The sequence below is a fragment of the Gobio gobio genome (genome assembly GCF_949357685.1).
Source record: "Gobio gobio genome assembly, chromosome: 19".
NCBI lineage: Eukaryota > Metazoa > Chordata > Actinopteri > Cypriniformes > Gobionidae > Gobio > Gobio gobio.
In genome coordinates, this window is record NC_137112.1 from 32901112 (window position 1) to 32916354 (window position 15243).

General features: G+C 37.0%; 1 protein-coding gene across 2 annotated transcripts in view; it reads right to left on the reverse strand.

The window, feature by feature from the left end:
• pik3c2b (phosphatidylinositol-4-phosphate 3-kinase, catalytic subunit type 2 beta) overlaps window positions 1–15243 on the reverse strand; it is a 55743-nt gene that overhangs the window by 22340 nt on the left and 18160 nt on the right. For both annotated transcript variants that reach the window (XR_013818609.1, XM_079845049.1), the window contains exons 6-14: window positions 13863–13974; window positions 13229–13308; window positions 13080–13143; window positions 11720–11866; window positions 11359–11392; window positions 8977–9172; window positions 4100–4222; window positions 3469–3636; window positions 1603–1714 (exon numbers count right to left, since the gene is read on the reverse strand). Coding sequence is in view for 1 of the 2 variants with exons in the window: in XM_079845049.1 (XP_079701175.1) it covers window positions 1603–1714; window positions 3469–3636; window positions 4100–4222; window positions 8977–9172; window positions 11359–11392; window positions 11720–11866; window positions 13080–13143; window positions 13229–13308; window positions 13863–13974 (1036 nt within the window). In the remaining variant the exon portion in view is untranslated. The remainder of the gene's footprint in view (window positions 1–1602; window positions 1715–3468; window positions 3637–4099; window positions 4223–8976; window positions 9173–11358; window positions 11393–11719; window positions 11867–13079; window positions 13144–13228; window positions 13309–13862; window positions 13975–15243) is intronic.

Sequence of the window (15243 nt, forward strand, 5' to 3'; positions counted from 1 at the left end):
CCTCTCCTGTGGCCTCATGGGATAGTAAAGTGTCCATTGTATGCACTTCAGAATCTCACCAGAAATAGAAATGGGTACTTTTTGCCTTCTGTTTAAGGAGTACTGTGAATTCTGACATACTTCCCTATAAAGTTGGTGAAAAAATGTGACTAGTATGTGATTTTGGATGCAGCCTAGGTTACCGTTTGTAATACTTGCTTCCTTTCTACATTTCCACTAACACATCCCTATTACTGCCAAAGTTCAAGATCCTGCAAACAGCCTAATTCTTTGGAAGGTTCACATGTTTGCTTTAGGATATGTCAATAACTTATGTAAGCCAGCTTTGGATTTTTTTTTTTTATTATCGTTTAAACTTCCTGAAGATGAAAGTCAAACGTATGAACATTTACAAGTATGAATCTATCTCCATTAAGTAATTCGACCATGAAATGGGTGTTCAATGAATCTAAAGCAGAGTAAATCCAGAAGTAGAATGAATTAAGATACAGTAATCTACTTTGCAGTGCTGCATTTCTGCTCAGGAACCACAATACACTTAAAAATGCACATGTTTGAGTGTATGTGGTGTTTGTAGGCCGCATTAGACTTGCAGAAGTCGGCCTGTTCTGATCACCACAAATGGTTTACTATAGGAGGTGAGTATCAACAAAACTCTAGTGCTTAAAGAGCCTGTTTTCATGCCCTCCAGTATAAAATGCACTCATGACATTATCATTAAATGACAAAAGTGCACCAAATATAAATAACAGACGCTTACTTTGAATTGGTCAAAAAGACCAAGAAGTCACTATTGAGTTGTTATTTATTTGAATCGAATGACTCAACCACTGACCGGTTACTGAATTAATGTCTGACTCACTCTCTGAACCACAAGTTCAGTCATGTCTGATTCAAAATAACCTAATATGTAATATGTAACTGGTTATTATCTGTGCTATCTTGATGTTCTTATGAAACAACATCATAATAAAATTTCATAATAAAAATGTCTAGTTGTGTGTCGTCAGCCCCAGGCAAAATTAAATGCTCAGGAAATTGTCTATTTAGATGCATATAAAATGTCTTTATCCTTTCTCTCTCATTGCAGAGCTACCTGACCTACTTTTAGGACATTTTGCAAGAAGTGGGATAGTTCCTTCCTACATTTCCACTAGCACACTGGCCTGACCCCATTACCGCCAAAGTTATGAGCCAAGCACAGAATTTAACCTTCATTATACTCCTTTACATATAAATCTAATCTTACATGCCTTCAAAAATGTACTGCTTGTCATTTATAAACATCTTAAAAACTTTGCATGTGTCCTCAATAGTGAGTGTGTATGCATAAATGAGAAAAAGATGAAAATGAGATGGCGGGTTTGTTTTAAACAGGAGCCTCATTCTTAAGGTCTGATAAGGGCCTATTTGGCACGCTGTAAAACTCCAGGATAAAGGACAGATCAACCAAAATATAGGGGGAGATGAAGAAAAACTATTTGTATGGAGTGTGTAGGGAGTAAATGTGAGTTTAATGAGAACGTGGGTGAGAGAGTTCTGTAATGATGCAGGAAACCGTTTACTATATGATTACACATTGAATTGAGCAAAAGGCCAAACCTGAAGGATGACACTGTCTGGCTGGCTGAAGTTGGGCGTACTGGAACGAGCATTTCCACTGCCGGGGGTTGAAGGCCAGAGACCCAGTAGCTTCCTCCCACACGTCAGAACACTGAGGAAGAAAGAAAATAGGGTGCAGGGTCAGAAAACACCCAACATCCGCTTGTAGATGCACAAAACAAGCAATAACAGGATACGGACAAAGACGCAGTACATAAATACATACATACTTGACCTACTAAGTACATAGATTCTTGTGTTTATATTACAAGCAATGGTAAATGTTTTTGCTAGAAACGTTCTATGGACCCTGGCTGCAAACAAATCCTTAAGCAAACACGTGAACCTTTTAAAATTAGGCAACATCAATAACTTGCTTTATTGCTTTTTTTTTTTTACAGTCAAAGAGTCAAACAAGAGCATGAAAATTCTCATTATATCATCTAGATTTAAAAGTTATTTAAGATGGACTTTCAAGTGCATTTGACCATGAGATGTGTGTCCAATGAGTCTTCAAATTAATTATACTTCAGGTAGGGATGTGTGATACCATGATTTTTGATAGCGAACGATTTAAATGTCTCCACCATCTGCTTTTGAAGAAATATCGTAGGTTTATCGTAGTATTGTGCTACAGTGCATTCTATCAGTCGCAGTTCAGGCACCTCCGTCCCAACATCTGTACAATGTCGTGCGACGAACATTCACATGTTAATGCAACAGTAGGGTTGTCAGATAAAATTTTTTTTAAAAAAATAAAAAAGCCTTTACGGTTACACATTTTGTTTGCACGCTGTTCTTACGTGCCCTTTTCTGAGCGTGTACACTAAGTCTGTTAAACAGCGCGCGAGTACTAAACCAAGTTATCTTTCGCGCCTTCTTGTGTATTTGACGGTTTAAGCACATTGTTTACAAAAACACAGTTGGGTTTTGTTTGAAGTGAACGTAAACAGTTGGAGGAAAACCGGATGCGTGTCTGTATATTAGATCCATGCAGGAGGTCTTAAAGTGACAGAAGCCTAATAAACCTGCTGCCGCCTGTAATTAATGTAAATCAAACAACAAAAAGAGAGAGAATAACTTTATTAGCTTTAATAAGAATCAGTGTATAAATAATTTATACAGTAACGTCAATGTAGGGTTTTATTTTTACATTTATTCATTCAATTTTTACTTAAATGCTAATATTAAATACACCTACTGTGAAAAAAAAGCACAGATTATTCCATTTGTATATTATAGTATTTGTAATGTGCATTTGTTCTTATTTTTAAGAACAAAGACCATTCAGGCCAAAGTAGGGTCATTTTATCTGTCATACACATTACACACATATACATATATATAGTGTGTGTGTATGTGTGTATATATATATATATATATATATATATATATGCATGTATGCATGTATGAGTTTTTTTTTAATTAGGGACATTACTTTGGCCGTGTTGCTCAGTCACTTACAAAATAGCAAAACCAACATGAAAAAACTGATAAATCATGATTTTCTGGAAAAGAACATTGAAATAACCATTTTGGCACATCACCCACCCCTAACTTCTGTATATACACAGTATACTGTTATCTACTTCTCAATACACCATTTCTCAAGAATTGGAATACAAAAAAAAACAACAACAAAAATGTACTTGCTTGAGTGTGCGTGGTGTTTGTAGACCGTGTTACACTTGCAAAAGTCGGCCTGTTCTAAACACCACAACTGGCTTGCTGTAGGAGGTGAGTATCAACAGAACTCTAGTGCTTAAAGAGCCCGTTTTCATGCCCTCCAGTATAACATGGACATTATGTGCACAAAATGTGACCGTCGGCCAGCAATAATAAAAAAATATATCGATCCATGCTTACTGTCTAAAGTTGAATAGGGGCATGGTGACCCAGCCCAGAGCTTCAATGCTGCGTTTCTGCTTGCTCTTCTCCTCCGCACCTCCAGGGGGCGGTAGAGGGGTGGCATATAGCATCACAGTCAGCTGTGACTCCCTTGGCAACTGGTTGATCTGGACGGGGAAGCAAACTCTATACATTGAAAAAGATAAATTAAAATTATATAAATAATGCCAGTCAGAACCATGTTTTTGAAATGGCAATATGTTTTTGTAAAGAATACAATTAGAAATTCTCAAGAAATGTACAGGAATATAAATAAAACATTTTATTTAAACACCTACACTTGGAGTTATTATAGCACATACACGCCTACATGCATGTACCTAAATATATTCACTGGGATGGAGAAAATAAATGACAATTGTCTACTAAAATATACCAGAAGAACAATAAAACTCCACAGTGAGGGGGCAGAGTACAAAAACAGCCACAGGAAGCGGAGATGGAGGAGCTATTTTCACATTTTACATCTAAAGTACTTAGTAAACAAACTTAGATCTAACGTGTTGAAACATTAGGCCATTTGTTTTCAACCTCAAAGAGATTGTATTCATAGGACTGTGTAGCATGTGTGGATTTGCATCCGGCTCACCTCTGGTCCCACACCACCAGGTGGAAGAGATATTTGCTGACAGACTGTTTACTGGTGTGCTGGGGCGCACATAGTTCCACCCCGCCATGGGTGAGAGAACAGGACAGGAAGAAATTTTCATAGCTGTGGATGTGTTTGTGAAAGAGAGAAAGAGGGAGAGATCAGCAAATGGCAGTAAAAAAACAACAACACAACAAATGGGATTTAGGGAAACCAGATAAGTTAGATATGTGAATGATTCATTCAGCCTGGTTTTATGAGTTGGATCAATAATTCCTCAATCATTCTTTTCAGTCAAATCTTTTTAAATTCACAAATCAGACATTGTTACTACTCTGAAAGCTGACATGTCAAGATTTTCTGTGAAAAAAGACTAACATTTTACTCTGTTGTAAAATAGACTTGTAATGCATCTCAGAATTCATATGAACTATTTTTACCACACAATGGTGATAATTTGAAACAAACTCCAGTCTCCTTTCTTTGCAATTGCATGGAAAAGAGTACATTTTTCAATTGGTATTTTCACAGGAGAAAGTAATTTGGATAGTGAATAAATTATGATAGTATTTTTATTGTCGGGTGAACATATCCTTTCAATTCCAAATTAATCATCTTAAAGCACCGACTTTTTAATAAAATACACTATACAGGGAGTGCAGAATTATTAGGCACGTTGATTTTCTGATCATATTTTTTTTCCAGGCACATTTGACCAATTCCAAACCACAGTAATCCTAATAACTACTATTGATTTAGTATTTAATAATGTATAAGGGATATATAATTGTTCATGAAGGCTGGAAATGAAAATCACCTTATATTCAGGTGTGCAGAATTATTAGGCATGTTTTCTTTTACAGATAAATTGAGCCAAAAAAGAGATTTAACTCCGACTGAAAAGTCAAAAAGTATTAAATGCCCATGAGAAGGATGCAATACTAACGCAATACTAGACATTGCAGTTAAGGCATGACCATTGGACAGTGAAATGCTCGTTGGGTCAGCAGGATCTGACAAAAACAGGTGGTGAAGAAAAGACACCTGTTAACTGCAAAAGAATTAAGAATTAAGGTGAAGAATTAAGGGTGAAACCATCAGGAACCCTTTAGTCTCCAGCGCCACCATTTTCCAAAGCTGCAACCTACCTGGAGTCTCCAGAAGTGCAAGGTGTCAGGATCTCAGAGACTTCAGTTAGGTAAAGAATCCTAAAAAATGACCCCAACTAGATAAGAATCACAAGCTGAAGTGTTGTAAAATACATGAAGAAGGTTTTTTTATAGGCTTTATAGGTTTTATAGGTTGAGAATGACTCTTGAAGGACCAGCACCACATCCTCTAGAACCACTGTTTGAAGAATTCATCTTCCAGAATCTGGCAGTACGTTTTGGGAGTTCATTTTTAGTCCATCTCTGCAAAACGGACTTCAGGATGGACTAAAATGAACTCCCAAAACGTACTGCCAGATTCTGGAAGATGAATTCTTCAATACAGTGGTACTAGAGGTTCAACTATCTTCAACTATGTGGTGCTGGTCCTTCAAGAGTCACTCTCAACCTATCTGTCCATAAAGCCTATAAAAAAACCTTCATGTATTTTACAACACTTCAGCTTGTGATTCTTATCTAGTGGGGGTCATTTTTTAGGATTCTTTACCTAACTGAAGTCTCTGAGATCCTGACACCTTGCACTTCTGGAGACTCCAGGTAGGTTGCAGCTCTGGAAAATGGTGGCGCTGGAGACTAAAGGGTTCCTGATGGTTTCACCCTTAATTCTTCACCTTAATTCTTAATTCTTTTGCAGTTAACAGGTGTCTTTTCTTCACCACCTGTTTTTGTCAGATCCTGCTGACCCAACGAGCATTTCACTGTCCAATGGTCACGCCTTAACTGCAATGTCTAGTACTGCATTAGTATTGCATCCTTCTCATGGGCATTTAATACTTTTTGATTTTTCAGTCTGAGTTAAATCTCTTTTTTGGCTCAATTTATCTGTAAAAGAAAACATGCCTAATAATTCTGCACACCTGAATATAAGGTGATTTTCATTTCCAGCCTTCATGAACAATTATATATCACTTATACATTATTAAATACTAAATCAATAGTAGTTATTAGGATTACTGTGGTTTGGAATTGGTCAAATGTGCCTGGAAAAAAAATATGATCAGAAAATCAACGTACCTAATAATTCTGCACTCCCTGTACATGATTCAGGAGAGCATGTTCATGTCTGCATTCGTTTTACTAATGACATATTGCCATTACTGTGACTTTTAACCATGAGAAAGCCACAAAGTCCCAAGTGACTGGCTTGACTTGCTTTATGCAGGTAGGTAGTTAAGATATTAATGCCATGTCTCATGACAAGAGATGTGTTGTACAGAGTTAATTTTCTATCAATTACATAAGAGTAAAACAAAAAAAACAAGGTGTTATACATGTACATATGATTAAACTTTTGCTGGTAAGATTGAATGAAACAAGTCCTTAATAGAGATTTCCAAGGAAAACCGTCATCTACTGACATTAAAGAGATAATTTTTTAATTCTTTGGGTGAACTGTCATCAGTTTTTCGCCCTCAAGTTGTTCCAAACCCGTATGAATTTCCGTTGAACACAAAAGATGATATTTCGAAGAATATGGTTAATGTTTGATGTTAACCAAAGATTTGATGAACCCCACTGACTTCCAGGGTATGGGGAGAAAGAAAAAAAAAAGATACTATGGAGGTCAATAGGGTCCATCAACTGCTTGGTTTTCAACATTCTTCAAAATATCTTTTGTGTTCAGCAGAACAAATAAATTTATACCGGTTTTGGGTGAAATTAACCATATCTTGTTGGACCGCTTTGCTTTTTAAAGGGAGAGAATACACAAAGTTGGATCTCCATCTTTCAGAAGAAATGCCTGAGTCAGTCAATCTTGAATGTTTTCTAAAGCATTAAGTAGACTGCATACAATGTTGTTTAGAACAAGCCTTTCCTAACAGACATGCTTTTATACTTTGGTTCGCAAGCTCATTTAATGGTTGTGGAAACCTTGCCACCTTTTCCAACTCCTCTCTCCTAATCCCAACATTATCCACTGTTCTCCCACATCATTCAACTTCAATTTAAGCACTTAGAAACTCCTAAATGGAAATGAACTCTCCTGAGGCCGATTTAAATAGAAGGAAAAACATTCCCATGCTAAATGGAATACCAGAGAGGGAAGAAAAACACGCGAGTGAAACGCTAATGTTACCAATCCTAATACTGATCAGAGGATCCAGAAAAACACTCCAGAGAAAAACCCACAATGGTTAGGGTCTCCTAAAAACCTTTAACCATCTTCAAGATAGGCGAGTGTTAAATGGCCATTTCAAACGTTATTTGAGATCAGATTTGAGCCCCTTTAGGTTTGAATATGAGAAAGGAAGCTGATTATATATCAGCCCTGAAAGAACCATCTGATTGACTCTAATTGCCTAAAGCAGATGGGATGCAGGGGAACGTCAGCCCTCCGTCACCACTGCACAGGTGCCTGGTGCCCAGCCTGCCCTCCGCCTGGCCTCCAAAGGTCAAAGTTTATGCCGAGTTCCCATACAGCTCCATTGTGATGGCTCGCTCCACAGTCAGCATCAGTTCCAGAGGGAGACAAAGAGCACTAGTCCAGGTCAATGGGCGGGAGAGACCATTCCTGTGCTGTGCGGGGGAAGGGGAAGGAACTGTATTGCTTTATCACTGAATGACTGGGCGAGGTGTAGTGACATTTAGGGTTGGCCAGCATCTGTCTCCATGCTGGTGGGAGTAGTTGTCACAGTTCTAGCTTAGGACAGAGGGTGGAGAGGACTGAGAAAAGCCATTCTAAAAGTTCTCTCTGTGCACCGGAACGCCAAATAATCCTGCTGAATTACCGAAGGGGATCAGCAATGTGGACAGCTGGTGTACAGCTGCATCTCTGATGCCTCTTTCCACAAGAGTCAACTTTTCCTGTGGTCTAATTTCCAAAATCCTCAGAATTCAATCTAAAATTGCAACATTCAGTTTTTTTTATTTGCTCTAGATAAGAAAATCTAATAAATGTATTGCATGTTAAAGTCATTTGAGTCACAAATGAGACCCTGAATGTGATCAACAGATGGCCAGCAAGCAATCTGGAATGCTATTTGCTGGGAAAGAAGCACTTCCTGTACAAAATACAAACACATGCTATTACGCTTAATAAAAGTGAAACTAAGTCAAGGTAAGAATTATGTATTTTTCTGATTATTCTATTTGGTCCATGTTATTTGCCTTAAGTGTTTTGAATATTTGTATACTTTCAGTTTTTAGTTTATAGAAATGGGGCAAATCGCAGCATGCAAGATGATACCATGGAAGGTCTGTTATTAAAACCTGTCATTCCGGATTGCTAATCTGTTGATGTTGGCCAAGCAAACATGAACCTTCACTCCTGCAAATCTGAACTTGCTCAAACTGACAATACAACCCACTATTCAGTATCTACCCATTTTGTAAAAGTGTGATGTTGTAGGAAAGAGTCATAGAAATATTCTTTTCACATTCCAATTTTGTTACGGTGTACACTAGTACGGTTCAAAAGTTTGGGGTCGGTAAGATAAAAAAAATAATGCTCAACAAGAATGCATTTATTTGATTAAAAATATGTATTTGTACTATTGTTAAATAACTGGGTTCTAACTGAATAAGTTTTAAAATGTAAATTATTATTGTGATGGCAAAACTGAATTTTCAGCACCCATTACTTCAGGCTTCAGTGTCATATGATCCTTTGGTATTTTATATTATCCATGTTGAAAACAGTTGTGCTGCTTAATATTTTTGTGTTAGTATAATCCTTTTTTTTCTCCAAACCAAGAAGGATAGCACTACCTGGCAGCCCATGTGATGGGAACGCGATGAGCCGCATAAACACTGAAGGAAAGGACGTTGGTGACCATGCCAGCTTCCTGTATGGGGGCTGTGGATCTGCTGCTGTGTGGCATGGTGTGGAAATTAGCATTGAAAGTGCTACAGTACAGCTCCACAAGATCCAAGATGGCTGCAGTCAACTTCTCTACAATTGTCACTGTAAAGGGAAAAAAAAAAAAAAGGTATCTTAATCTGTATTTAAAAACAGCAGAACCCCACCATCATTCATAATTATTACACCATTCTCTGGAAAACGTGATATTTTGCATGTAATGTTGGATAAAGCAGCAGCAGGAATTCACACCAAAAGTTAAAACTTAAACGCATCCGGCACAAGGCCTCATCTTTCCTGTTTATCCCTATCGGAGACCACAGACGTCATTGTAGCAGGATGCTACATAAAACACACTCTCCCAACAAACATGAAACACTTGGATACATCCTCAACCATGTTACTCCAGGAAGAGGCAAACACTACTTGTCAAGTATGGACACACTTGAGGTGACCAAACCTACATCTTAAAGGGGACATGTCATGAAAATCTGATCGGGTCCCCGGTGCATCTACCAACCCAGAAAATGTGAAAAGGGACAACCCAGTAACTTAGTTTCGGTAAGCCTTTTTCTACAAGCATGCGAAAAAACGAGTCGCTCCGATATCTCTCCCCTTCTGACGTAGGAAGGAGATCTTATTATAATATTACCACCCCTTAATCAGCACTTTTTTTTTTTTTTACCGTCTGTGGTTTCCACCCACGGCACTGACAGACTGTTTCGCATTAGCATAGTTTCAGCCATTTTCTCCACACTCAAGCAGCTGTAACGACAACCATGTCTTGTAAGCAATGAAGGTGCATTGTCTGAACCAGGGACAATTCAAAGTTAAAGCTCAAGGATGGATCAGTCCCAACTATTTGTGATCCAGCTTATAGTCTCCGGAGCAATACTGGTCAAGGCAGTAATGAAAGGGAAAGCATGCACTTTGTGCTTTATCAGAGTTGTTTTATGGAAATAAAGTTAACCAGTTTATTAAGAAAAGGCATAAGCTCTGTATATACGTTTACTGTTAGTTGTAAGGAGTGTTTGTGTAATTTGCTTTGTATGCTGATGATAATGCAAGTGAGAGTTTATGAATTAGACTTTAATGTGCATCTATTGTACTGTGTTTTATTCAGCCCTTGCAGTGATTTTCTGGAGTGAAAATGGACGCCTCGTCTTTTGTGATGTACAATAAGCTTCATAAAATTCATCAGTAAAGTTTTGGCCATCATTCGAACAGGGTCCGCTACAACATTCTTGCACTAATAGTGGATAAAAGCAAGATGGCAACATAAAATTTATAAACTAAACTATACCTGTTCTGTCTTCATGCAGCATATATTTTTTGGCTCTGCATGCATTATTGTCCGAGTCCGGTTCGAACTGAACACCGTTAGTTTCTGACATGTTCTGTTGTTGTTGTTTTTGCACAAGCTATCGAAGCTCCGCCCACTTCATGAAAGAACAGGCAGGGAGCACCAGCTCATTTGCATTTAAATAGACATACACATAAACAGTTTTTGCTCACCCCAAAAAAGAAATTGAAAACATGATCTGTGGTTTTTGAGCTGAAACTTCACATACACACTAGTTAAAAAAAAAAAAGACTATAAAACTGATACTCCTTTTTGAACATGTGAAATTGTTTTGTTATTTCTATTTGAAGTACTTAATTCTTTATAATAATTTTGGAAGTGTGTATAGAGAAGTGCATGTTCTTTTTTTATTTGGTATTTTTAATTATATTGTAAGTATGTAGGAATTTATGATTTAGGTACATACATATTCTCTTCCTGTTATTCTTATTTTTTTTTTATTTTTTTTTTAACATGTTCAAATAAAACACTCAATCGATAAATAATTATACTTTCACACATATAAAGAATACTTTTTATGCTTTGTGCATGCGTTTTATTTTATAGTTATGAGATAGAGATATATATATATATATATGTATATATGATATCTCAGAATAATAGTAAAGGTTGGGTTTAAAAGACTAAACGCTTCACTAAATGCTCAAGACTCATTTTTCCTTGAGCACTTAAAAAAAAAAATTATACCAAAAAAACAAAAACAAAAATGTCCTCTATTCCCTCCCTATTCTAGCTTATGCTACTCCAAGCAATGGTCAAAGCTTAATATTTAAAGCACTTTTTTTTTGCCTCTTCATGACGGATCGCTTCCTGTATTCCTCAGTTGTAAGACGCTTTGGATAAAAGCATCTGCTAAATGAATAAATATAAATGCAATGCTTCAGTGTGACAAAGATCCAAGACTGCAACATAACCAGAAGCACCGTACCTCGGTTTTCTCTCTTCGCCAAGACACTGACATCCTATAAAGACGAACAGAAAGAGACATACATAAGCATGTATACCAGATGAAGCTACACCCATTTCTGTAGTGAAAATGAAACTTGTAAAACCAAAAATACAAAACATGCACAGCATTTCTAACAGTTTTAAAGGTTAGTGGTTTAGGCAATACAGAGAATGGTCTAATCATTTGAGGAACTAGAAGCAGCAAAATCTGCAGGTTTGCAGCACTGCGTCTGTGCTCACATGAAAGTAGCCAGCAAAAAAACAGAAGAATGCATATTATATGCTTATGAGAGTTTTAAAATATTTCCCGTGTTTGTGACTAAGTGTTCAAAAGGTACTACCTTCTGCACTTTAGGCTGTAGTCTGCAGGGGCAAGCTGGCAGCTGGTTTAGGGCAGCGGTGATGTCAGGTGTTTCAACAGCTGCTAGAGAAGTACACAGGGCCTTTACCGACTGCACTAACCGCTCCACATGCAATGGTAACTCCACCTGCAAGTGAGAGAAAAAAAAACATTGAAACAAATAGAAGCATGAATGAAGGCATTTCAAAAACCATATTGAGCATGCGCGTTTAAAAGGTAATTTTTTTTTTATTCAAATACTTTAGACATATTGCAGTATTTATTATGAATGATTTTTCCGGGCACATTTATTATTATTATTAATATTATTTATTTATTTTTAAATCATGTGCCCTCATAAACTTTAATGAAAATAACTTAATCTCCCTCTTGTAACGACATCTCTTGACTTTCAGCGAGAGGGAGGGACAACCGGTCACTTGTATGAGATCTCAATAGGAAAACCATATCAAGCCAATCAATTCCTATTGGACAAAGTCACCTCTACACTTTGAAAGGTAACTTTAAAAAAAAAAAACTAAAAAATGCATGGATTTTGCAGAAGAACAATGTTTGGCTTTGGCCCTGCGTGACTGTGCGGATGAATATGGCCCTCTCTCATAACTAAAAAGAGAGAAAACGAGATTATCCTTCTGCTCATAAAACATTCACTACTAGGCTTAAGAGATATAACCAGTTTGGATGGAAAGGATCTCAAGCTGACTAACTGAAGACATTACTGTAGCTATAACCATTAGTAGACTTGATAATTCCTTGAAAATAAATTCCAGCACTATAATGCTTTACAATGAACTCCGTTAGAGAGCTACATATGGTAATTTAATGGTTCAATAAAATATCTTTCTTGCCTGTTAAGTAAAAAAAAAAAAATAATCCATCTCCACATTCCTTTAGCAACATCTCAAATCTCTCAGTTCAGCAAAGCCAATGTTGATTCTTGTTTTATTACAAGCTCTGTTGCATTGCCAGCAGACTCTCCTCAGTTCGGCTTGCTTTTTTTTTTTTAACGGGTGATTAACGGTGCTCATGACAACCTTTCTCAATTGTTGTGACAACTAGCCTATGCCACTCCCACAGCATACACACTTCCAAGTAACCGAAGCAACTTCTCCATTTACGGATATGACGAGAGACGCATGGGCGTGTGACATGTACACAACTTCCCACGAAAACCAATAATACCATAGGCTTACCATCGACAAAAACAAGTTTTGGACAAAGGACTGATGGTGTATTGACTCGTTTCAATGAGAACAACAACAACAACAAAATTTGCATGGTGTACCTTTTAACACATTATCAAACCATCTTCAGAAAAGCAATGTTTGTAACAAGCTTACCTCTGATAAAAGAAAAGACTCAGCCTCGTTGTGAAAGGTATCCAGGAGAAGAGTCAGTGCCTCCCTGTCACACAAATGAAAGTCAAACAGTGTTGAAGATAAACCAGTCATGCAAACGACAGCCTAAACCTCCTAATCGTCGCTCTTACCTGGTCACAGTCTGTTTGATTGGCCTCTCTTGCAGTAGAATATTGTGGTTCATGGTGGATTGACTATCATCATCCTCAAGCTGTCAAACCAACAACATTCATTAAATAATACAAATAACATTTAAGAATTCAAACACCATTAGCATCTAATGGGGTCTATGGATCCATGAAACAAAAGGTACTTTAGAAAAGGTAAATATTCTTCTTCACACTAAGGTTCTTCAAATGTTATTGCTGTGATAATGTATACCTTATTTTTAAGTTTAAGTGCAACATCTAGGTGTCACATACCAGGCATATATGCATTGTACTATAAATAAAGGCAACATGAATTCTGTCAGATATCAAATACATGGTTTTCTAATGGTTTCCAAATAAGCTTGAGGAATTGCATGATGGACAAACATGCCTGGCGCAAAGTTTCATATGTTTAACATCCAATAGGGATAATATTGATTGCACTCATTTACACCTGTAACTGATCTAGACTTTCAAGAATTGAGTACACGGACTGTAGACTTGGTGCTTAAAGGTCTAAAAAAAAGTGTTTCCTACAGGTGTTTCCTGCAGTTTCAACTGTTTAAACAAGATGTTGTTGGGCAAGTAATCCATCTGCTGTCAGCTTCGGTCTTACCATTCGGGCGAGCTCCATGCTGACAGAACTCCGTTTCGTAAGAATTAGTCGAATGTCCCAGTCAAACTTCAGACATTGCTGGATGTACTCGAAGCTCGCCAGAGTCTCGGTGCTTAGCAGAAAGAAAAGAGGCAAAAGCAAACTTGAGATCTATTGATATTGTAAACATATACAATACCGTTCTAAAGTTTGGGTCAGTATGAGTTTTTTTTTTTTTTTAAGAAAATAATACTTAAGCAAGGATGTATTAAATTGATCATAGTTGAGTAAAAGGCGTAAGAAATCTATTTTTAAATAAATGCTGTTCTTTTGAACTTTCTATTCAGAAAAATAATGATTTCTGAAGGACCATGTGACACTAAAGACTGTCATGGCTGCTGAAAATTCAGCTTTGCCAAAGGAATAAAATTACATTTTAAAATATAAAAAAAGTTATTTTAAATTGTAATAAAGTTTCACCATTTCAAATAAATGCTTGATGAGCACGAGAAAAATTGACAGACCCAATTTGAACAGTAATGCATGTATATATAAAATGAAATATTTTATACATTATTATACCATTTAAATTAATGCATATTTAATGGTTTCAATCATCATCTTTTAACCCTAGCAAGCAACATTTCACAGGTAATGTATAAAAGGAATTTAGCACCGCTTTTGTCTCGTAATACAGCGCACAAACCATTTTTAATAGCAGTTTTAGGCGTTTTTGTACTTTTTTTTTTTAAATAGCCTTGGTCTAACAATTTAGTATGAAAATCCCACAAACTGTTCTTCTAAATGTCAATGAAACGCTAACAATCGTACAGAAACTGAAAAACTAAAGCACGTCTGAGGACCCAGAAAAGGCCTCTATGAGTGAAGCCAGTTATTGTTCTGAAACTTATGAATTTTATTTTATAACAGTCACACACACACAAATGTGCCGCCTCCTCACGGCCCTGCACAAGCACAGTTATCAGGAAAAGACACACTTCCTATCACACAGCTGCACCCACAGCAAAAACAACCAACATTCAACAGAATCACACCTGCGGTTCTTGTTGAACAGAAACACTCAGTCTCAGCTCTGTCTGTTTTGCCTTTTAAAAGAAATGCAACCAACTGTACAATCAAAAATGTCAAGTGGCCTTTAAAAAAAAAAGAAAAGCACATGTATGAGTGATTAGTCGTTATGTCTCAAAAGGGTGGTCGTGTCATGGGAAAACCAAATGTGGTAACAGCAGTCCACAGACATAAGCACAGCCTGTTTTTATGAAACCACAATTGAAGGGCCACAAGTTATATGATGAGGAACTTTTCAGACCACAAACCGCAGATCATCAGTTCAGCTCTTTTTTTTGGAATCACCCCATTTCCACCCACAACTCAAATGGAC